The following is a 25151-nucleotide window of genomic DNA, read 5'->3' on the forward strand; positions in this document are numbered from 1 at the left end:
AGCTTGACTTGGGTAAGCATAACTGTTCTCATTTAGAATTAATACTCAAGATCACTTATGACCACTAAGAAACAGTTTGAATGTTTCTTCTCATCATTCAGTTGAGAAAAAAATGCTTGGAGTAACTCAGCATTCATACTGCACTCATTTCTTATATAAAACAGCACAGAGGTCTTTTGTGCTACCAAATCTGAATGAAATTGATTAAAATAAGGAAGACATCTACCCGTTAGAACAGGGAACAAAGACACACTGATAAGAAAGAAAAGACTCCAGTGGGCACAACTTCTAACCTTCCATTCCCAGTTGTTACACTGTGTGAGAAATAGTCCACTATCTAAAGTCGCAGCTCTGAAGATTATATTATTTGCATCATAATTATTTCTTGAAAGAAAGAATTCTGTACATAAAGTATATAAAGTATCTATTCTTTCCTCAAAGAAACAATTATTGATTCATGATTGTTATTTCTCAAATGAAGAAAATTTAACATCATTTCACCTTTATTTACTAATTTAATATAGGGTCTCACTGTAACCAGGTTGCATTTTAACCCTTATCTCAGCTACCTCTCCTTCCTGAGTGCAGAGACAAAGTTTATGCCATCAGGTTTGCATTTACCGTATTTTTATATTAAACATCAAAATGTAAATTCAGAAATTATATACTTTAAAAAAATACAGCAAATGACTAATTTTCTTTAATATGAGAAGCCTCAGAATGAAACTTGGTAATGATAGTATCATATAGTGCTTTTTCTAGACAGTCCCATAAGGCACAAGAAACAAATGGAACATGGAAGTCTCTGTTCTTCTTCGTCTGTCAGTGGCCTGGCTTGGTGATATACAGGCACAGTTGTTGCTGAGATTATGCTAACACACAGAGACAAAGCCAGAATCTAGTAAGCACAAAATAATGACACTGGCTATGAGACCACAGGCATACACATCTGGATAGGGTCTCAACCAACTTCTGATTCACTTCTGAAGCAATCTAGGAACAGTGACTTCTGCAGGCCAAGTAATTAGAAATTCTAGCATAAACATGCAATTCTGAGGGTTAGGAACAAGGACAGCATTAGATATCTTGGAGTATTTCTTCACATACTAGAGGTGACAATTACTTACCAGGAGAGGATCCTGGTCATGAAGTGCCTGCTGGGAAGATGACATCCATTTACATTTAGCAAGCCACATACAGTATACCAACCATTTATAAGAGAGTTGACAGAAATTTTGTGGAAAATCCATAAGATGTCATTATAATAATGAAGGTAAAATGAAAAAAAAACGTTAGAAACATGTTCATGCTTATATTTGTTATGGAAATTATGTAGATTTAATACAATCACCCAAAATCAGAGTCTATAAAGGATTCAAACTGATAGGAGTGAAAATGTTTTAATCATTCATTACGTAAGTCACACACTGCATAAATATTAAGGTAGAGTTTGGCTTGGTTTACAGCATTGAACAAGGAGGTAGGTATACAATTCTTTAACTCTGCTACCTCTGAAAGATGAGAAGAGTATAAGAGAAACAAAGACACATTTCAGTTTTATTTGCATTTGCAAAAATTTTGCAACTGTGGGAAGTAATCTTCTGAGTTCAATTTTATAAAAAAAATTGCAAAAAGACTTGTAGGTTTTATTGGGAAGGCACAAAGTATTGGTTATCTATACAGTGACATTTAAGGAAAAGCAGATTCATTAGTGTAATTCTAGCTACATTTTTTAAAGGATTTAGGTGAGGAGATGAAGGAGGGAGCTACAACCAGGATACAAAGTGAATAAATAATTAAATAAAAAAAGATTTAGCTGGTTACTACAACTTAAGTTTTCTCTGGAGAGATGTGCTGTGCTTTATATCACAGCACATGATTTATTAAATGTAGTTTTTGCTTAACTGAAATTAATCATGTCAAGTATTGATGAATTCTTATAATCTGGGACTTCTTAGAAGGTTCCTGTAAAAGACAGGAACCCACTTCACTTTGATATTCAATATTGTCATTGATAGTAAGAGAGTGCCACTGATTGCATACTTTTCTCCAATCAGAAGTGGGAACCAACTTTATTTCTCAGTACTATTTTCCTCTGTTTTTAAACTTTAATTGCACGCATGAAGAATAAGCATCAACTCTGAGACTTGCAGCTCCCATTTTTAATATTCTCCCTAATGCTGACATACCATTACTTTTGTTGCATGTTAATGGGTTTGAACTTGTATGTTATATTAATTAGCTGAAATATATATCATAAAGAGAAATGTTTATTTATGTGGTATCCAACATAAATGTATTTTACATTTCTTCACTTTCACTTTAAAATTTGCCTTCTTACCATAATAATCATACTGGTGTAGAGCACTCCTTTTAATTGTAAAAAAATTGTCAGGATGACTAGATTATGCTTTAGCTGATAACCTCCCTTTAGAGGACTTTTCAGATTTTTAAATTAACTAAGTGGATAGACAGGAATTTTGTGTCAGTGTGCTGTGTCAAAAAAGTGCTGAAAAGAATAGCAATCATCTGATTTATCCACGAGGTTACATTTCAGGACTCCCAGGGAATGCCTGAAACTTCAGTAATACCAGATATTATATTTAGTATGTATCTTCTTATATCTATGTATTATGTCAAATTTTAATTTATGCATTAGATATATAAATCACTGATAGCATTAATACAGAACAAGTATAACAATGCACACACGAAATTGTCACGTCATTGCTCTTGTGTTTTAGAGCTACTTGGGTTCTATAATGCTCGGATAATATAATGAACACAACAGCTTCCGACTAATGAGAAGGTCAATGCACTGCATAGATTTGCCGTACACTGAGGTGATTGCCTCTCGAGTAGGACAGAGAGACAGTTTATTTCATTACTTATATTAGTGTTCAAACTAAAGCTTATCAGCTGTTTCTTTCTGGGATTTTCCACATTGTGTTCTTGGGCTCCAGCTGAATTCAGGGAGGTGCACCTAAGGAAACAATTGTAGTGTGAGTACCTAAGGTCTGTTACCTTTTGGAGAATTTCAGATTTGGAGTTGAAGAATGAGTGATAAGTAAATTTTAGAGCTAACAATCATGCTTTTTGCATGTAATTAAACAATCAAAAACAACAGAAAATGGAACTAAATGGAACTAAGAAACAAAGTTGAGCCCACTTTATGATTGGATAGACTGTATAATCAACAGGCCCCTCCTGGGCACTACCAATAAAAGCTGAATAGCCAAGTGAAGTAGGCCTAAATTTGTCCTCTGCCATACATTTTCCCCAGGAGCCATTTTAAGACGTGGAATGATATCGACATTCAATTGTTGTCTTTGAAACCTCACAGCAGCACAGGCTCTACTGATCTCCAGATCCACCTGCAGCCTATGAAAGGATATTTGTAAGGTAATGTATTACTAATGTAAATATGTTTGACAAATCGTTGCAAAGGAGAATACCTTGTGTTCATAATGAATTATTACTAACGAGGTCTCACATAGTAAATTCTTTACAGGCAGTTGTATTTTTATTAGTAATCATGTGCTCACATTATTTGCTTTTCTCATTAAGACATTTGTGCTTTTTTTACTTTGTAGATATTAAATAGTTGAGAAAGTAATTTTGTGGAGCTCATGCTCCATATTTTCTCTTAATACTGCTTTAGGCAGTTGTTTGTATTATTTTGTCAGTTATTTGATGTCATTAATAGTGATCTATTTTGGGCTTAATGTTTACAGAAAATTCAGGTTCCAAGCACAAAATTCTCACATGGTCCATCACCTCTCTCTGTTTTTCATTTTTAAACACTATCTTTCATTATTAGGCACTTTCAATTTTATCGTTCTCATTTTTATAAATGTTGCATAACTTGCTTGCTTTCATTTAAGAGAACATTCCTTACCCATGATTTTTTATATAATGTCCCAGTTTTCTCTCCATTTTTCTCACTGGTGGCACTTGTTTTCACCCCTCCTCCACCCAAGCTCAGTGCCACTTGGGTTCCCACTGATGTACCACTTCACCTTCCTCCAGCATCCCTGAGCACTCAGACCTCACTCCACGGCCAATCTTTCCGGAGAGAGTGCTGTCATCTTTCTATTTGGAGGTGATCTCTCCCTGCTTTGAAAGTCTTCTATTGTTGTTAAATGGTTGAGGTCTTATTATGTTTGTTTCAGTATAGCACTCCTCTGAGCAGTTACTGAGAATTGTCTCCCTAAGTCTTGATGCCCTCAAAGAATCCTTCTTGATGTCTCAGGGGGTGGGTTTATGTTCAGAGAATGCAAGGAGAAAGAATAGAAATTTGGTCCAAGCAATCAAACACTCCGCCAGTGTACATAAAATGGTTTCCACGTATGTGAACACCGAAGCTTCTTTAAAAGAAGTAAGTGGGTCCTGTACAGTCATTGTGTGGTTCCTAAGAGTAGTTTAATTTTTGTAACCTAAAAAATAATTTTTTAAAAGTTGAAGGCACTCACATGAGAGAGGAATGCCATCGTCATTAAATATATTCATACAAAATCAAGACATTAATAGTCTTTTTGAAGCTTTCCCTACACACAGTAGGCCTGCACTGGCTTTGTTAAAATGGGAGCTCCACGTGTATGGTTTGAAAGTTTTAATTTTGGACATTACCTATTTTTTGAAGTCCTACAAGTAAAATACAAAGCCTTTCACGCCACACAAGCACTCTACCCCTGAGTTTTATCTCTATCCATAAGACACAGGCTGTCAGTATCGTGAGTATTCCAAATACTCCAGACACCTGTTGCACTCATCTACACAAAACATTTCCCTTTAAGCCTGGCTCACTGTTTACTTACAGAAATGCATTGCCTCTGTATCTTAGTATCTCACCACCAAGACTGAAGGTTTGAATTTCCTTTTTGTTTGAGAAGTTTATATGCCTAAAATCAAGTCTCAAGAGATTCTATATTTAATTTTTGAGCTTCTCAAATAGTGCCTATACTTCATTGTCATGTATAGTATACACAGAAATATTTGCTTTTAATTAAATTGATTTTAAAACATTGTTACAATTTTTAATTTGAAAATTAATCACAAACATTACAAGATAAATTGAATGTATTAGAAAGAAAACAAAGCTAAAACTAAATACCTGGAATTTACATTTAACCTTCTTCATATTTTTAATTTAGATTATGAACCAAATTCTAAAAAATCTAGCGATCGACAGTGGAATGCAAACTGTGTACAGACAAAACATTAATAAACAACGTCATGGACATAAGGGAAGCCAAGGTTTCCATACAGAAAATTGTTTATTAATCAAGAATCAAGATACTTTTTAAAATTTGGGATGACATAATTCAACAGAGTAGGACCACAGATGGATCCAGAGCATAGGTGGATTTGGGGAGGCACAGAGAATTTACAATAGCATTTTGTCTTTCTTTTGTCATAGAGTTTCTGTGTTTTGGCCACTTCTGAGATTTCTCCCAATGGTGGAGTCTAAAAGCCAACTGTCAATCAACCCTGTGCTTTGTGTCTTCTTTGAAGGAGAAGAGTGATGAGGTTTTCTCTTTAGTAGCCTTGGCTGTTGATACTTGCTCACTCTTATAAGCAGTCGGGAAGGAAAAGGAGAAATAGCGCCGTTCAGTGTGTGTAAGGAAATTTTATTTCTTTTTTTCACTGGCAAGATGCTCATCAGGCAGTTAACACAACTATTGATGAAAAGCAGAATAATCTGGAAAATTTGGGCTGAAATCACGCATGAAGCCAGGTAGAGGGTCACAACCATGGCAGGCAAGTGTCAACCTGAGTAAGAAAGCTGTTCATGGCTGATCTTCATTCGAGATTTCTTCAGTGAGTCCATTCTAGTCAGTTTCAGAGCTAACATTGCTCCCATAATCAGCATTTTATACAGAGAGTACTAACAGAAGAACAAACTACAGGGTGGCTAATCAGGTCTGGCATCATACTTGACGACATCAGTGCAACAACCTTCCTGAGATGAATAAGTCAATTTAGCAAAGTAATAGAGAACCCAGAACTGAGGAAAATCTGCCCCATCAGCCTCTTCAGTGCTCCCGTACAAGCTGTAAGTCAATCAGTAGCAATTCAGAGGTCTGTTGCTGCTGCATAAATATCTCAGAGGTGGAAATGTACTAGGTATGTAGCTCAGAGACTGAAAATTTCTACATAAGTAACTCCGTGGTGGGAAGCTTGAAGGCCCATAATTTGGATACTGGCAATATCTCAGCAGGGAACTTTGGGGTTGGTAGCTTCTGGTGGTGTAATAGGATGGAGAAAAGCCATTGGTGATGAATCCAAAGTTTCTATAGCTTCTGTATCCACTGTTGCCTAGACTACAGTGAGGCAGGGCCTGGAGAGTATTGGGGAGGGAATGAAATTGCCCTGTGTAGCAGGAGTCATTTTGAGGAGTCTGGCAGGCTTTAGATGCAAATCGAGTACCTGGGGTGCAATTGGATACATACCCTTTGGTTCCAGTAGTGGGACTGCAGCTGGGTCTGGATCTGATGTTGGTAGTTTCACAGGCACTAACAACTTGATTTGCAGATGGGGAGTTGCAAGGCACACAGGAGTTCGTGGGATCACGCGTTGGAGTGCAAGTCTTGAGTTCCTGGCTAGGAGATTCACAGCAAGGTGCTATACAGTAGGAGGCTTGGCAATGGTCCAAAAGCCAGAAATTGCCTTGGTAGCTGCTGGGTAAGTAATATCCGAAGGTAGGGTTTACATCATGAGAGCAGGCAGCAGTGGGAGTCACAGGGATGTAGCAGTGATTTCTATGGGAAGTGGCAGTGCAAAGTCCAGGATAACCCAGAAGAGACATGGAGCCAGAGGGAACAAACAAGAGGCAGCTGTGCGGGTATGCTGTGGCTGCAGCTGAAAGCACTCTTTATATCCTCTTTGGTGATTGCAAGGAACATCTCCAGACTCTCTTCCTTCTCTCTGTCTAACACAGGAATGCATAACAATCTCAGGATTGCATTGTTTAGCCACAGCTGCTAGTGCCTTCAGGCTCACACAAAAATAAGTTTGTTTGGAGTCTTCAAAGTACCTATAATCACTACTCTGACCATCACCCATGGGTCAACTTCTGTAGACCATAGCTTTAGTGAATAGTGATTTCAGTGTTAATAGGCAAGCTCTCAGCCAATCAGTGATTAACTAGAGTCTGTGTCTCCACAGGATTCTACAACATGGTTATTACAAGGTTAACAAGGTTTCAATAAAGCAAGGGCCTATACTTTTCTACTCTTTGACTCTGAGAAATGCTGCAAGATTTGATCACACTTTCTTGTACCGTGAAGGGTTTTGCTGCCCCAATACTGTCACTTGAAAAAGAAGAGGCCCACTTAATAAATAAATAATTTTCCCCAAAATATATGTTACACACATCTCTGTCGTAGGCCAAACGCTGGTGACAACGTCTCAGCTGATGTGTTTGGAAAATTCTATATGTGAGGCTCACAGTAATCTCAGTGGCATTTGGTGACCTATTATTCCAGACTAAAAATGAACTGGTTCTCATGGGTCAGTGGTTGCTAAGCAACCAAAGCTTCCGTGAAATCCCCTTCTTAAACAGTTTCTACCCCACGTACTATCAAAGAAATCCAGTTTGTCAATATTGTAGTTTCTTAATTGACCAAGATTATGCAACATTTGCCCTTTGCCCATGCTGTAAAGCCTCCATGTTGTCAGGTATGGACCACTTCCCAGCATACAGGCTTCACTTATCATTTACTTGTTTTCCTTTGAATATTGCATTTATTCTATCCATGGACTGAAGTTGATTTTGGTCTATAGTGACAAAAGGTAATGGCCATGTTGAAAGGTTTCACTTAAATAATCTGTGCAGTTGCTACAGGGTATTTGTGCCTTTTTTTGATTTAGGAAATATTTATTGGTCATATTTGGAACAATATTCAAGAGAAAAAAATCTGCCTGGGGAATGACCCAGATATTTTAGTTAATGTGGTTGACTTTATTTATTTTTATTTAAAATTTTTTATTATTATCATTTATTACAATTTATTCAATTTGTATCCAGGCTGTGGCCCCTCCCTTGTAGCCTCCCAATCCCATCTTCCCTCCCTTTTCTTCCCCTATGCCCCTCCCCTAGTCCACTGATAGGTAAGGTCCTCCTCCCCTTCTACTGGACCCTAGGTTATCAAGTCTCATCAGGGCTGGCTGCATTTTCTTCCTATATGGCCTGGCAGGGCTGCACCACACAGGGGAAGGTGATCAAATACCCTGTCTCTGAGTTCATGCCAGAGACAACCCCTGCTACCCTAATTAGGGAACCCACTTGGAGACTGAGTCTATGGGCTACATCTGAGGATTTTAGGTCCTCTCCATGCATTGTCCTTGGTTGGGGCATCAGTCTCTGCAGGACACCCAGGGCTCAGGTTTTTTATTTTTATTTTTTATTTTTTGGCTCTATTGGTCTCCTTTAGGAGCTCCTGTCCCCTCCAGGTATTTCTATCTCCCCCTTCTTTCCTAAGATTCCTTTCACTCTGCCCAATGTTTGGCTATGTGTCTCAGCTTCTGCTTTGAATCTTTCAAAGGGCATCTGTGCCTTCTACTTATTAGGGTAAGACTAAATAATTTTTTAAGATTTTTAACTTAAACTGAAGAACTGAATTGTCTTCCCAAAATAAAAACTATACTTCAGGCTTACAGCCTCCATTAAATTAGAAAGAACAAAAAAAATGTATTATGGATTCAGGCTGAGAGCAATGCTGACTTCAGGGAAAATAAGCTACAGGGGCTGGTGTGAAAAGACACCATCCTCACTATTTCTGACATGAACTCAAGGACTGACTCCTTTACCTCCCCCCGCCCCCAAGGGAGGAACAGCTTTGCTAGGCCACGGAGGAGGACATTGCAGCCAGTACTGAAGATACCTGATAAGCTAGGGTCAGATGGAAGGGGAGGAGGACCTCCCCTAGCAGTGGACTTGGAAAGGGACAGGGAGGAGATGAGGAAGGGAGGCTGGGACTGGAAGAGAATGAGGGAGGGGGCTACGTCTGGAATACAAAGTCAATAACCTGTGATGCATATTAAAAAGATAAAAATTAAAAAATGATATCATCCTCTTATGGGTCTATCAGGTACCTGTCACCATTTTATCCCTCTCATCTAGGTTTTGAAACTGTGCTTAAATATAAACCTAGAGACATTCTCTAAACATATTACAAGTGTTTTATCAATGCCTTTCCAAGGGTTTATCATAGCACAGGGCAATGGACATCTCTCCTACAGTGCATTGTGTTTCTTGTTACAAATTGTTTCAGGGGAGAAAAGTCACATGAGTTGGCTATGGAGAACTCTAGAATACTGTGGAGATAATTCAGAGTAGGCAACAAAGGAGACCTTAGATACATAAGGCAGCTGGAGGCTGCTTTTCCACTGCACCCGAGTGTTGTGGTAAAGTCCAGACACTGGTGGAGCCTTACAGCCTTCTCTTTCTTTATCACTCTTTTACTTCTTTCTGCATTTTACACTATTTTTATGATTTTATGATCGTTTTTTAATTTTTAAAATTATGATTACATTACATCCCCCTTCCCCTTCCTTTTCCCAACGCTTCCCACACATACCTCTTGCTGTCCCTCATGTTCATGCCCTCTTTTTTATTAATTGTTTGCATGCACACGAGTGTGCACACACACTGGAAGTGTGGGGATCTGGATGTTTTCCTTGTGCAGGGGCCATACTAAATTTCACGGTATCATTTCTATTTTAGTATGTGTGCTGTTGACATGAATACTAGTCTCTCACTTCAGGCTTCTTTGTAACAAGCTCAAGAGTGACGATGAAAACAGAATGAGTGGATAAATATGTTGCAAAGACAACACCTTCATCTCCACCCTAGCACTGAGTAAAAAGTGTTTGAAATCAATATCATTCATAAAAAATGGAAGTCCAGAAACATAGAACATCAAGTAGCATAAGAATTATCCAGAGCCTGGAACTTTAATATTGCTCCACCTTCAATGTCTTCATTATTTTATGAATGTGATGCCTTTACAGAATTGTTTTCTTTTATCATCTCCATCTTTGGAAGACACTGAGCAGATAGATTTCAGAGTCATAAAACTGGCAGGCTTCCTCTCAAAACCAAGACAGTTGTCATTTGTGTGGCACGGTCCTCTGAAAGCTTCATACTGATAGCTCTGTTTCATTGAAAGTGTCATTCTTTTATTCAGTTTCCCTATGCTTAATATTTACCATAAATGAAGGACTTAATAGTGTCCAATACCTACCCACCCTAAATACCCACATCTAAACCCCTGGTAACCTATGATTAGCACCTGATGCTGTTAAAGGACTATCACAGAGAAGAATAAAGTAAACCTTACAGCAGATTTATCCAGACAAGTGTGTTATGGTCACAGGCTTCTTTATAAGGGAAAGAGAGTAATTGATAGAGAGAAGGATGGAGCAAAGGAGGATACACACACACACACACACACACACACACACACACACACACAGGGTGGCAAAGTGGCAATGGAAATGGCTTGGGATGCCTTGGCCCCAGGATAAGCAATGCCAACTAAATTTAGAAGACGGAAAAAGAGGGGATAGATTTTCCACTACACACGCTATCAGAAATCAGTACTGCTGACACCTTGATTTTAAGCCAGTACAGCTGATTTTAGACTTTTAACCTCCAGAACCTGAAGAGAATAAATTTCTATTATTTTAAGCTACAAAATTTGTGGTAATTTCCTGCAGCAGTCAGAGGAAATGAATACTCTTCTAGGAGATAGAGATGTACGTGATACTCTTTGCAGATTTGTAGAGTCGGTGCTTTGTATCCACGGCAATAATAAGATACGAGAAATAAACTTCCTTAGCTACCAGCCAAAAGAAATTCATCATCCAAAGAGTCAGAAACACGCTTCCTTTAATGAGCCAGTGCAGTCTTTTCAACTCATTAAAACAGAGTTATGGAGCTTCTTCCCATTTTCCAGAAAGGTTAAAATCCTTTAGGGTAAGCACAGAGTAAAGAAAACTAAAGTTACACTTAATAGCCCTTAAGGAAAAGAATGCTGGATGTGTTCTAGTCTTCAGATCATGGGAAACTGAATGTTTTCCTTTTCTTAACTGTGTTCCAATCCACTTGCTGAGGTGCTGTCAGATAACGCAGCAGTCTCGTCATTTAACTAGCAAATGTACATTCAAATCCACACTTGCTTAGCACTGGAACTGTGGCCAGGAGTATAACAAAGCTCACATTTAACAGCCGTGCCCTGGAATGATGATGCCCTAGTGACTTTGCACTCTTGCTTTGACTTATCCTTAGTGTTTTCAAAAGCTCAAGGGCAGATGAGAAGAATCAAAACTTAAGGGAAGAAATGAAACTGAATGGAAAGACATAGATTTGAAATTGATTTATGTTTAACCTTTGATAGAAACAGGGAAAGCATACAACATGAATCAGCTCTATTAAGCTCTGTGGGATATGCAGACCGGGCTATGCTTTAATGAGCTGCGAATCTATTATTATGTAGCATTTCTATACTGGTGGTTAACCTTGGACAGTTTCTTTCTTAGCACTTCAGTACTTTCTCTAGGTATCCCAGAGTTAATACATTTATACATTGTTATACATTATACAGAGTTTATACATTGCAAGAATGTTCAGCAGACAGAATAGATAACATATATTCAAAAAGATAGTGCATGTTAGCTAAACATTGCTATTTTTTTCTAATTTTCCATTGTTCTAATTTAGGGAATTATACTCATTAATAAACTAATAAAATTATTAATATATTTTTTTTGTACAAAGGTGTGCCATAATAACTATCCTCCCAAAGTTAAATAAAAGAAAAAAATCTCCTCTCAGGTAGTGAAGAAAAGTAACTTGCATGGCAAAAGGTCACCAATTACTTCTCCTGTGTCATCCATATCCTTCTATATTCGGCATCCTGGAAGGTTTTATATGAAATTACTTCAGATAAGAGTCTAATCCTCAGGTTTGTTGGATTACAGCTCTGATGCCCAGATAAGTAGCAAATGCTTGAAACTGAATAGCCATGTCTTCAAAATGGATGGTTGTATAGTATTTTATTTGTGGGTGACTATGAGGCTTATATGTGATAAAAGTATAAGTGATATGTAGTTTTATTTGGTGTTGCATTTGATGGTTATCATTGACTTATAGATTTTGTTAGTATCCTTTGTAAATAGTATTATTTTCATTGTAATTATTAGAGTTTTTCTAAAACTCACTGTAATATACATATTACATCTATCTATCTATCTATCTATCTATCCATCCATCCATCCATCCATCCATCTATCTATTTATGGAGGGAGATGATGCCAGAGAGAAAGAAATGCAGGAAAGTAGAGACAAAAATAATGGGAAGTAAATTTCAGCTAGGAAACTTACTATAAGTTGTACGTTGATCATCAACAGGCAAGTTTCAGGACCTGAGTATGGTGAACATGTTCTCCATATCTGTACAAAGCACAGCCCCCAGGAATTCTTAAGGGTTCGGCCCTTACAGCTTAACCAGCCCATGTTGAAAGGACATGCTGAGATTATAGAAGAAAGAAACTAGTTTTATTTGTGATTTAGATGTAGCAGTTTTAGAGTTAAATATATCATTATTATTAAGTTATAAGTGACTTCATAGTGGCTCCCAAATGAGCCACTATCATCTTAGTGGGGGAAACCACAGGTAATGTGAATGATTGATCCATATGTATCACCCTTCAAAAAATTAAAGTCCAAGTGGATCAAAGACCTCAACATAAAAGGAGACACACTAAATCAGTTAGAAGAAAAAGTGGGGAAGAGCCTAGAACACATTGGAACAAGAGACAACTTCCTGAACAGAACACCAACAGCACAGGCTCTAAGAGCAACAATCAAAAAATGGGACCTCATGAAACTGAAAAGCTTCTGTAAAGCAAAAGACACTGTCATCAAAACAAAACAACAGCCTACACACTGGGAAAGGATCTTCAGCAACCCTATATCTGACAGAGGGCTGATATCTAGAATATACAAAGAACTCTAGAAGTTAACAAGCAACAAATCAAGCAATCCAATTAAAAATGGGCTACAGAGCTAGAGAATTCTCTGTAGAAGAATATCGAATGGCAGAAAAACACTTAAGGAAATGCTCAACGTCCTCAGCCATCAGAGAGATGCAAATCAAAACGACCCTGAGATTTCACCTTACACCCATCGGAATGGCTAAAATCAAAAATTCAAGTGACAACACATGTTGGATAGGTTGTGGAGAAAGGGAAACCCTCCTTCATTGCTGGTGGGAATATAAACTTGAACAACCATTTTGGAAATCAATCCGGTACTTTCTCAGACAATTAGGAATAGTGCTTCCTCAAGATCCAGCTATACCACTCTTAGGCATATATCCAAAAGATGCTCAAGTACACAAGGACATTTGCTCAACCATGTTCGTAGCAGCTTTATTCACAATAGCCAGAACCTGAAAATAATCCAGATGTCCCTCAACACAGGAATGGATACAGAAACTGTGGTACATTTACACAATGGAATACTACTCAGCAATTAAAAACAAGAAAATCATGAACTTTGCAGGCAAATGGTAGGACCTAGAAAAGGTCATCCTGAGTGAGATATCCCAGAAGCAGAAACACACATGGTATATACTCACTTATAATGGATACTAGACCTATAAGATAGGATAAACATACTAAAATCTGTACACTTAAAGAAGATAAACAAGAAAGAGGACCTAGGGTCAGATGATCAATCCTTACTTAGAAAGACAAATGGGATGGATATTGAAAATAGGAGAAAATAAGTAACAGGACAGGAGCCTACCACAGAGGGCCTCTGAAAGACTCTACCTAGCAGTGTATCAAAGCAGATGCTGAGATTCATAACCAAACCTTGGGCAGAGTGCAGGGAATCATATGAAAGAAGGGAGAGTTAGTATGACTTGGTGAGGACAGGAGCTCCACAAGGATCAAATATATCTAGGCACAGGGGTTTTTTTTTTTTTTTTCTGAAACTGTATCTCCAACCAAGGACCATGTATGAATATAACCTAGAACCCCTGCTCAGATGTAGCCCATGGTAGATTAGTATCCAAGGGGCTTTCCCTAGTAAGGGGAACAGGGACTATTTCTGAAATTAACTCAATGGCTGGCTCTTTGACCTCCCCCCAACCCCAAGGGAGGAGCAGCCCTGCTAGCCCACAGAGGAGGACTTTGCAGCCAGTCCTGAGAGATCTGATAAGCTCGGGTCAGATGGAAGGGGAGGAGGCTCTCCCCTATCAGTGAACTGGGAGGCTACAGCTGGGATACAAAGTTAATAAACTGTAACTAAAATAATAAAATAAACCTTAGTGGAGTTAAGTTATATGAGTCGTTGAGTAAGTTGTTTGTCTATTTGCATTTTATTAATTCAAAAATAGAATAATAAGCATTTGTGACAGAAGATTATTATTAATGATTGTAGACCTGTTTGCTTGATGTAAATATAGTAATCACAATTACTGTGATATAATTAATGAGAAAAACAAGTTCCCAGCTGAGCATATGGAAGAACTGGATTAAATAGTGACTTTAATATACATTTATAAGATAAAAATAGGTTTCAGGTGATACTTGACCATTTTGTACAAGAATTCAGGAAAAGCAGGAAGGATAGCACCAGAAACTGATTTTAAGAAGAAAATATGACTGGGATGTTTTCAATTGTCTAGAAGTAAAATTCATGCAATCCTTTGTGATTTACACTGCTTATTAGAATAGAAATTGTAATTGTTACTGTTTAATGCCAATGTAGAAGAAATATAGAGTGCCAATTGGATGCTTTGATAATATTTTCCCATACGCTACTTATGGCAATATTTGAGACATTGAAAATTCCACTCAGGGGCACTAGGATGAGAAAGATCTTGAAGCTGGAGTGATGATTATGGCGTAGAAATTTCAAGTTAAAGCACCTGAATAGTGGAATTGTTTAGTATTGTGGCATAATGTGGTCAATTTTGATGGCAGAATATCCATGATTCTCTTATTAATTGCTAGAAATAAATCTATGCTTTCAGCACTCAGACAGAATCCCACATTCACCCAAGCTCTTGAAAGCATTTGCCTCACCTTCCTTTCCAGATACTTGTTTTTCTTTTACTTATAATTTTTAACACAACAAAAGTGTCTTGATTCCTTTGAAGATAATATGTAACCATTGTTTTTATATAACTTGTAGCAAGTTTATTCAGAGATAGGATGCTTTATTTCTATGTGAGGACAGATTGACCACACAGAAATGAATGATCCTTAATAGCAAAAGTTCTTCTTATGAAGAAACAAATAATTAATCTCACTTGGAATTATTTGAAAGAAAATAGCAACTGAACTAGTAGCACCCTCATCTTTCGGTATGAAAAAAACAAAACAAAACAAAACAAAACAAAAACCCTGAGCAACCTAAAGATTAAGCTTAGCTACCAAGCTTCAGGTAAGATCCTGAGATGAAAATTTAATGTGATCTAATTAATGGAGATTAACAAACCCCAAGGGAAAAACAAGCTGGTGGGAAAGTACTATATATGTGGGAAACTCGTTGAAAACTCATAATCTAGGCTTGTAAAGGCATTTAAGAAACATTACCGGAGATGTTAACAACCACAGAAAAGATAGCTCAAAGGATGCTAATGTTAGACACAAACTTTAAAGATCTGTGGCCAGAGGAGATGAAACACAGAAGTGGGAGGCAATGATAGATGGATTTAGGATCACAAACCCTTAGTGCAGAACCCTGGCACATGTCAGGCCTTATGGTTGGCAGGGGTTTGGAAAGTAAAAATGGATGAGTGAGGTACACAGTAGGGTTTGGAGGCACAGTAAGAATTAGAAAGGCAACAAGGAAATTTGGACACAACACACAGCTGGATGGTTGGTATCTGGAAGGTTTAACATAAGCGAGCAGGCAGTTGCCTGTGAGCCAAGCTCAGCACTGACAGGTCAAGCACAGTGCATCACCACAGCAACAGAGAGAGAGAGTGCAGTGAATGAGAAGATAGGAAAATGGCAATCACTCCTAAGAGAGCGAGGGCTGTAGTCTCCAGACTTACAAGTATGATAGTGTTGAATTGGGCTTTCAGGTAAAATGCAAGGAGCAGACTTTCCTAGATCTGTAGGGAACCAAATCGGGTGTTGAATTTTCCTTGGTGGATTCTCTTCTTATACTTACTTTTTGTCTGCTTGCATCATAACCCCTCATTAGTTTATTAAAGTGTTGTTGGTGAAGATGACTTTTCACCCAAGATGACTTTATTCACAAAGCGAATAAAGCAAATCCACTTTGTATCTTCCATCCATCTACAAACTTAATTTCGTTTTACTCATCAGGCTTGAGAAGTTGAGAGACACAGTTTAGCCCCCATCTACTGTGCATTGTATTTGCTTTGCCTTTGTTCCTATCAACAACAATGCTTGCTTAAACCAGTCCATTTGGATGACATAATACTTGCTGAAAATTCAACACCCGATTTGGTTCCCTACAGATCTAGGAAAGTCTGCTCCTTGCATTTTACCTGAAAGCCCAATTCAACACTATCATACTTGTAAGTCTGGAGACTACAGCCCTCGCTCTCTTAGGAGTGATTGCCATTTTCCTATCTTCTCATTCACTGCACTCTCTCTCTCTGTTGCTGTGGTGATGCACTGTGCTTGACCTGTCAGTGCTGAGCTTGGCTCACAGGCAACTGCCTGCTCTTTATAAGCCATGCTCATTCTCTTGACATTCTAAAATGGTGTCCACGGGTCAAAATTTACTGAATTCGCTAGAAATAAAATATCATGTCTTCTCTTCTTTCCTTATTCAGCTGAGAATCTGTGGGATGTTGTTGTCTGAATATTTACCTTAACAATGTAGCATCTTTGAGAAGGAGTCCACCCTAACAGCATCATAATATTTAACAGTTGAGTTTGATTTCCAGAGACTTGAGGAAACACAGCATATAGCTGAATAGTGTTGTGCCAGTAACACATAATATACATTACTGTTTTATGACAATACATTACCATCTTATTATAGTGTACTTAATATATTATATATAGATATAAAATATTTGCTATTTCTACTCAAAATGTTATACATTCCTACTCAGGAAAGTCAGCTTTAGTAAATAAAGACGAGACCGACTGCCTTCAACTGATATGCTAATATATCAGAATTAATAGAGGTTTTCACCCAAGACCATTTACTGAAGTCTTTGGACTCAATGAAGCTAGATTGAATTAGTATAAAAAAATAACAATTTTTATTTTATTTTTTTTGAGACTTGAGATGGTTACAACATTTCATGCTTTACTTTTCTCCATTCAGACCCTCCCATGAACCAATATATTTATATGCACACCCATATAAATGTGTGTGTGTGTGTGTGTGTCTAGCAACAATTAAAGAAAAAAGTAAACTCTCTTAATAGTGCTTATACCTCACTCAGTATGATCTTTTCTAGGTCCCATCATTTCCCTGCAAATTTCATGATTTCCTTAATTTCAATTGCTGAGTAGTATTCCATTGTGTAAATGTACCACAGTTTCTGTATCCATTCCTGTGTTGAGGGACATCTGGATTATTTTCAGGTTCTGGCTATTGTGAATAAAGCTGCTATGAACATGGTTGAACAAATGTCCTTGTGTGTACTTCAGCATATTTTGGATATATGCCTAGGAATGGTATAGCTGAATATTGAGGAAGCACTATTCCTAATTGTCTGAGAAAGTGCCAAATTGACTTCCAAAGTGGTTTTATAGGTTTACATTGAGGTATCCCAGAAGCAGAAAGACACACAAGGTAAACACTCACTTATAAATGGATAATAGACACATAACATAGGATAAATATACTAAAATCTGTACACTAAAGAAGCTAAGCAGGAAGGGGGTCCCTGGGTAAGATGATCAACCCTCACCCAGAAAGACAAATAGGATGGACATTTGAAGAAGGAGAAAACAAGTAACAGGACAGAAGCCTACTGCAGAGGGCCTCTGAAAGACTCTACCTAGCAGTGTATCAAAGTAGATGCTGAGACTCATAACTAAACTTTGGGCAGAGTGCAGGGAATCTTATGAAAGAAGGGGGAGATAGTAAGACCTGGAGAGGACAAAAGCTCCACAAGGAGAGCAACAGAACAAAAAATTCTGGGGCATAAGGGTTTTGTCTGAGACTGATACTCTAACCATGGACCATTCATGGAGATAACCTAGAACTCCTGCTTAGCTGTAGCCCAAGGCAGGTCAGTACCCACGGGGGTTTTTTTGTAAGGAGAACAAGGACTGTCTCTGACATGAAATCGGTGGTGGGCTCTTTGAGCGCCCCCCCCCCCTGAGGGGGAGCAGCCTTGTCAAGCCACAGAGGAGAACAATGCAGCCAGTCCTGATGAGACCTGATAAGCTAGGGTCAGATGGAAGGGGAGGAGGCCTTCCCCTATCAGTGGACTTGGAGAAGGGAATGGGAGGAGATGAGGGAGGGAGGGTTGGGTTGGGAGGGAATAGGGAGGGGGCTACAACTGGGATACAAGTGAAAAAACTGTAATTAATATAGAAATAAAAATTTAATTAAAAATAGTGTTTATATGGAATCCATAAGAAAAACTTTCAGTAGTCTCATTTAGAATCTTCTCCATGTACAGACAAATTAATTTTTACACAAGTCTTTTTTCTGGGGACAGATATGTTCCAGAATAAAAAAATGCATCTTTTCAAACTTATCCAAGTTCCTCCGAGATGAATTTGATGAGGAGCAGAGTAAATTATATATTTCATGCATCCATTCGGCACCTTAGTACACCACACAAGAGGCATTTGATGAATGTTTTACTATTGTACAAAAGTCCTGTTGCTATTTTCGTTTTTTTTTCACTGAAGAGTTGGGAAGCCAGATGTCTTTCCCCCACCTTTAGAAAGAAACAACCTTGCTCATGGAGCTCCTCTGCTTTTCAGGAAGGGTGAGGAGGTCTCATATATCATAAAAGCATGTACAGCAGTAGACAAGGGCACACACACGAAAGGCGCATTTTAATATGAGCTTATATATTTATTTTATTTTATTTTTTAAATGGAACACTGTGCCAAGGAGAAGTGTCAGAACACCTCTTTGTATTTCAGTCCGTTTTTGTTTCAGACAATGGAAAAAATGCTTGGCATTTCATACTGAAATTTTGGAGCCTGTGTTCTTTTTTTATTATTATTATTATTTTACACTTTATTCACTTTGTATCCCCCCATAAGCTCCTCCTTCCTCCCCTCCCGATCTCTTCCTCCCTCCCCCTTCTTCATGCATGCCCCTCCCCAAGTCCACTGATAGGGAAGGTCCTCCTCTCCTTCCTTCTGATCCTAGTCTATCAGTTCTCATCAGAAGTGGCTGCATTGTCATCTTCTGTGGCCTGGTAAGACTGCTCTCCCCTCAGGGGGAGGTGATCAAAGAGCAGACCTGTCAGATTGTGTCGGAGGCAGTCCCTCTTCCCAAGAACACATTCCTCTCTGTCTCAGATAATTTCACGTCAAGGTGGGCTCTACTACTGGTAGAAAATCAAAGAGATTGAAGCCACTGGGGGTTGAGATGTTTTTGCAAAGTCTCTCTGACATTTTCTGATGTAAGAACTTCAAGGACTCTAGATAAAATAGACTTTTCCAGAATCTTATGTACTTCCCAATGTTCTTTTCCTCAACCTTCATAGCTTGTTTCTGAAGAAAGTTGTTTTTGTGCTTTGCCTAACTACTTTGTGACATATTTCCAGAGTTTGTTCATTTTATCATTCTTTGTGGTTTGAAAACAAGTGGCAAACACTTCTGTCTTCTTCTGCATGTACGTAGGTAAGCTGTTAAATTTTCTTTGCAGACCACATTGAAAATATGGCTTACAAAGCACTGCTATTGAAATATATCAGGTAAATAGGCAAAAATTTTGTAACTATGTACCGTCCCATCATTAATCATCAGTAAATAAAGCATCAATTGGATTGAGCATATGTAACTTAAGAACTATGGGTATTATCAATAAATTTATCACAGCTTGATACAGAGACAGGATTGACTCATGATATCTATCTGACATATGCTCTAATTTATCACTTTTAATTGTATTTGTATTTCCTTTCAATATGTATAGCGACCAACGATTTATTTTTGTGTATAAATTAGCTCTGTGTAGCTGTCTGGTCAGTAGCATGAAGTTAAAACTAATATAAATTATTATTCACATTGCTAGAGATGATTGCTGGAGAATGGAGTGAAATGACATAGAAAGAGGAAAGTTGCATCTGACAGTGAAATGCTTTCATTTCCCCATAAAGTTCCCATTAAACCTTATTTCTCTTGAGTAACTCTGAACTATCCTCTACATTTTTGTTATGTTCCTTCACACACAATGTTCTGTGACTTCTTCATAACAGGCCCACACTCCTATCCAGTTTCATAAATTTCAGCATCTGAAACTTATGCTACCAACATGTGGTTTTTGAGATGATCCATTATCCTTTTCCATGTCTTCCAATTTTTTCACTTAAAATGTTTGGGATTTCCTAGATCTCTACCTTGTTAGTCTCACAGATTTTACACTGATGACTCCCCTTCTGTGTTAACTCTCTATCACTGTAATAAATACATTGGCTTGGTTAAGCTATAAAATAAAAAGGTTTATTTTGGCTCACATTCTTTGGAGGGTTTTGTTCACAGTATATTGCTTTTGGTTGTTGGGCAAAGTAACACATCCTGCTGAGAAAAGAAAATAAAGATGCTGAATTCATGAGCAGAAAATGAAAGTGAGAAGAACAAGGAGTTGTAGCAACTCTTCAAATGTGCACTTTCAGGGACCTGCAGACTTCCCCTAAGCCTCCAAAATCCAATGTTCCTCCACTCGGTCAGAATTCTTACATGTGTTCTGATTTTCTCTACATTGGTCCCAACATATTTACTCAAATTTTTTGTTTGTTATTTTTATTGTTTTTACATCCTCCAGGAATAGAAGAAACAGGCTGGAGCAAACAGTTGATAACACTATTCCTCATATTTTCATGTTCTAAACATTTAATAGTCAGTGTAGCAGATAATAATGTCAACCCAGGATTTAAGGCTTCCCTTTATCCAGTTTTCTTTTCTTCTGTAGATATTTGCTCACAAATTAATGCACTTAGACATATGTTTAAAGTATAGCTACAAGATATTACTGCATGGAGACAATTGGGCAATGCATTACACTTAATATCTCTCATTGTGAGTTCTTTGAGCAAGCTTTGACCATCTGCATAATGTTTTAAATACTGGATAAAGTGAACTTTTAAAGCCTGATTTTATTTTAGATTCCAGGCTTTCTACTTGATATTTTTCTGTATTGGTTTGTCTCTTAAATTATTTGTTTTCCTGTTAATTTGATAGAAAGACTGACCTTGAGCTTACAATGTATTCAGTGATAGCCTTGAACTCCTGATTTTCCTACTTCCACATCCCTAATTTTGGGATCACAGTCATGTACCAACATACTCAGCTTGATTTTTATTCCCCCTTTTAATCTGAAATGTAATGCTTTGTTTTATTTATTAGACTTACTAAACTGTATTTCCCCTGTCTTAATGAGTAGAAAATTATTTAGCTAGGTTCTCAAGCTAAACATCAGTGTCCGTGTTGATTCTTGCATTTCTCTTTACTGCTCATGAATAATAAACAAACACTAACAGTCTTCTGAACCATGTCTACCATGCCTCTTACCTCCCATCATACTCATTGGAAATCCACCATACATACTTGGTCTTGCAACTACACAGCCTGCTTGCAAGATTCTGTTTACCATTTCAGTGTGTTCCTTGCACAATGAACAAATTCTTTCCTTTATGCTTTTCTTTGTTTATATTGATCTTTAATGTCTTATTGCTAATGGACTTCTATAACCACTTCTCACTGTCCTTGACACCCAGCACTGTATCCAGCTAATCATCTGCCCTGTCTTTTGAATTTATCAAGATTTTTTTTTCAGTCAGTGGTGAATTTCCTGCCTTTGTTCATCATGCCCTCTCATTTGCTTCTCCATTTCCACCCTTCAGTTTGTAGTAAGACACTGTTCAGATGTGATGCCATGATGTATTCCAACTCATTTGTAGCCCCTCTGCCTAACTTTTATACTCTCTATAAATAAACTCAAATTTCCCCCTCATAATGCCTAATTACGAGTACCTGTTACTTATCCAGTATTGTTTACACGTGGCACTGATAATGGACACCTTGTTTTCCATGTCTTTCTCTTCTTCCCTCAACAGGATCTTGCTGTGTATCTCAGGCTGGTCTCAGCTTAAAATATCTCATGCTCAGTGTCCCAAGTTCTGTGATCACAGGCATGTGTCAGCGTAACTGGTTGAGAAACTTCCTATTAAGCATTCCTTCAACACTGTATAAATACATGCAACTTAACACTAAACTAGTTGACATGAGTGATTACTTTAGATGGCTTGAGTGTAGAGATTTTGATGATTGAATCTTATACCCAGTTACTACGACTTTATAAAACAATTTTTCCAAAACTTGAGTTAATTCACAGTGACAAGATCCATGTTTTTTGTTTTTTTTTTTTTTTTTGCTTATGAAGCAGATGTGTTTCCCTGTATCAGCTGCTAGTTTGTAGTTATAAATGAAGAGTGTTTCAAATGAGTGGATTATAAAATTTGTGAGTCATTTTCTGCAGTGGCAAAACATGTGTTTTGTTCATATAGACAGGTGTCACCCACTTAAGTTTCAATTTTCATTCTTGCTACTCTTTAATATTTACTCATTTAAAACATTTCTTGGAAGGCTAATCAGTATCCACTGGTATATCTGCTTATGTTAATAGAGGGATATTACAATTCAGCTGCATATTATAATATCAATAAATTGTTTTGAATTGAAAATGAGATTCTTTCAGGAACTAGCAATGATCTTATGACTGAGGATTCATCTCATTAAACCTATTTCTGCATCCGTAATACAGAAGTAACTGCTTCTCACCATGATACAGATTAAGGCTCCTGTCAATCAAGTGTTACACACTAGAAATCTGGAGCCGGAGAGATGGTTCAGTGATTAGGAGTACTTGCTATTCATGTAGAGGACCTGAGTTTGGTTCACAGCACCATGACAGGCAAATCACAACCTCCTGTAATTCCAGCTTCAGGGAATCCTATATTCTCTATGGTCTCCATAGGCACCATACATGAACCAGAAGACCCCCCAGACAGGTGCACATAAAACAATAACTAAAAATAAAATTAAAAATCTAATGGTTATGCACCAGAAATATATAATGTGAGGTTTTAATGTCACATTATTTTTCTATAATTTTTCTTAGAACCTAGTATAAGAGCTTATCTTAAATATTTGAAAATTAAATAATTATACTAAACCAAAATGAACATGACATTGATTTTTAAATACATCCTGAAGCTACCCACCTATCTACCATCTGTATATTTATATACGATCACTATTTAATATATTTACACATATCTTAAGTATAAAGATAGGTAGACGCATAGACAGATACGTAGAAAGATATAACAAACAATTTGCTTAAAAGTTTTAAATTCAGGCCTTCTTGCTTGTCAAAAATATAATGGCTGTCTTTTAGTAGAAGAGTGTGGCAGAGCACCGCCAGTGTGGAAATGCTTAAGAAGACTGTGCTGTACAATATTTACTCTATGGTCCTGATAGTAAAGAAGACACATGCTGACAATGATAAAAACCTGGTTAAGGTTACCACCTTGATACTTCAGAAAAAGGTAAAAGGTTCAGGTCGAAATGAACAACTGGGAAATCCGAAGTTGATAAACTGTTATTACAGTCAAGAGAACTATTATCTGCCGTACTGTACACCTTGAAAATGAAACTGAATCTATCTGAGATGTTAAGGAAAAGCAAGAGCATTAGGTGCATGGGCCTTGCAGAAGACTGTAATGTTCTCATTCGTCAGAACCTAGATGTAATGTGTTAGTGCGCGAGCATTCTGTTTCCTTTCTCTTCTTTTATCCCTCAATTCTCTCTCAGCTTAGTCCCATGTGAGATTATTGCATGTTCTACAGATTCTACATTCACTTTTCTCTGGACTTAGAATATATATATATATATATATATATATATATATATATATATTTGCTGACCCTTACTTTCATAATTTTAATAGATATATTTTTAAATATTTAAAATATTTTTACACAAATCATTAAAATAACTTCTAGAGATATTTAATAATTCATGGTTAATCTCAAATGATCATCAGTGTCACCTGAAGTAGCTGATGCTGCTAGTTTCTAAGGAGAAAACTAGTGGCAAATGAAGTCCATATAAATGATGACACATGAGAAGCAGGATCTGTTTGCGAAGCCGTGATTTAATTTTAATGAAAACGGGGGGGGGGACATTTTACGGAAATAGAACAATCTCAAGCTTTGCCAAAAAATACTAAAGCGATCCGCATCTCAAAAGCACCGAGTTCAGGTGAAGAGGCTTACAATAGAATGAGCATACACAATGCAGCCCCCACGAACGGGAGCCCACCCTATGATGCTGGCTGATCTCTCTCGAAGCCAGGAGCATCAAGTTGCTTCAGCTCTTCACCATTTTCTTTCGTAAGGATAACGCCGAGAATTCACGGAAGAGGAGTATGGTTGAAAGCTGCCATATGTGTAGCTTGGGGGCCGGTAGCAGTCAGGTACGCAGCTGAAAGGCTGGCACCCGTAGGTCTGGCGTCGCAGTGGCGGACGGCCATAGGTCAGATAGCCGAAGGGTTGACAGCCATAGGACAGGTAACTGGGCACGTAGCCGCTCAAAGGCTGTCTACAGTATGTTGGACGGCCAAAGCTGGGACTGTGGGACGTGACGGGAAGACAGCTAGATCCTTCCTGGGATCCAGACATCCCTGATGTAACCGGATCGCAGACCGCAGGGCGTCCAGGGTTCCTTTTGCAGCTGGTTGACTGGCAGCTGCTGTGTTCACCGCAGGGCTCCCGGCAGTTGTCACATGGTGTGTTGCTGCCCAGACTGCTGGTAGAAGAGCAAGGGGCATCTCCACACCTCATCTCAGTGGAGCAGAGCCCGCTGGGTGAGGTGACAGGAACAGGACTAGAGTTCCTAAGAGAAGAGCTATGGACTTCTGAGCAGAAGTTATTAGACAT

At 38.0% G+C, this 25151-nt stretch overlaps 2 protein-coding genes across 2 annotated transcripts; both read right to left on the minus strand.

Annotated features, from left to right (window-relative positions):
• Positions 1-6064: 6064 nt before the first annotated feature.
• Positions 6065-6817, minus strand: LOC110540443 (keratin-associated protein 24-1). Its single transcript, XM_021627213.2, has one exon. It carries the CDS (start codon positions 6806-6808, stop codon positions 6065-6067), a length of 744 nt encoding a protein of 247 aa, XP_021482888.2. The 5' UTR covers positions 6809-6817.
• Positions 6818-24590: 17773 nt separating this feature from the next.
• LOC110544066 (keratin-associated protein 26-1) lies at positions 24591-25151 on the minus strand. Its single transcript, XM_021630200.1, has one exon. It carries the CDS (start codon positions 25149-25151, stop codon positions 24591-24593), a length of 561 nt encoding a protein of 186 aa, XP_021485875.1.

The sequence above is a fragment of the Meriones unguiculatus genome, chromosome 17 (genome assembly GCF_030254825.1).
Source record: "Meriones unguiculatus strain TT.TT164.6M chromosome 17, Bangor_MerUng_6.1, whole genome shotgun sequence".
NCBI lineage: Eukaryota > Metazoa > Chordata > Mammalia > Rodentia > Muridae > Meriones > Meriones unguiculatus.

Coding starts and splice junctions, on each gene's coding strand:
- LOC110540443 (XM_021627213.2), bottom strand. CDS start 6,808: ATGTCTCTTCTGGGTTATCCTGGACTTTGCACTGCCACTTCCCATAGA.
- LOC110544066 (XM_021630200.1), bottom strand. CDS start 25,151: ATGTCTAATAACTTCTGCTCAGAAGTCCATAGCTCTTCTCTTAGGAAC.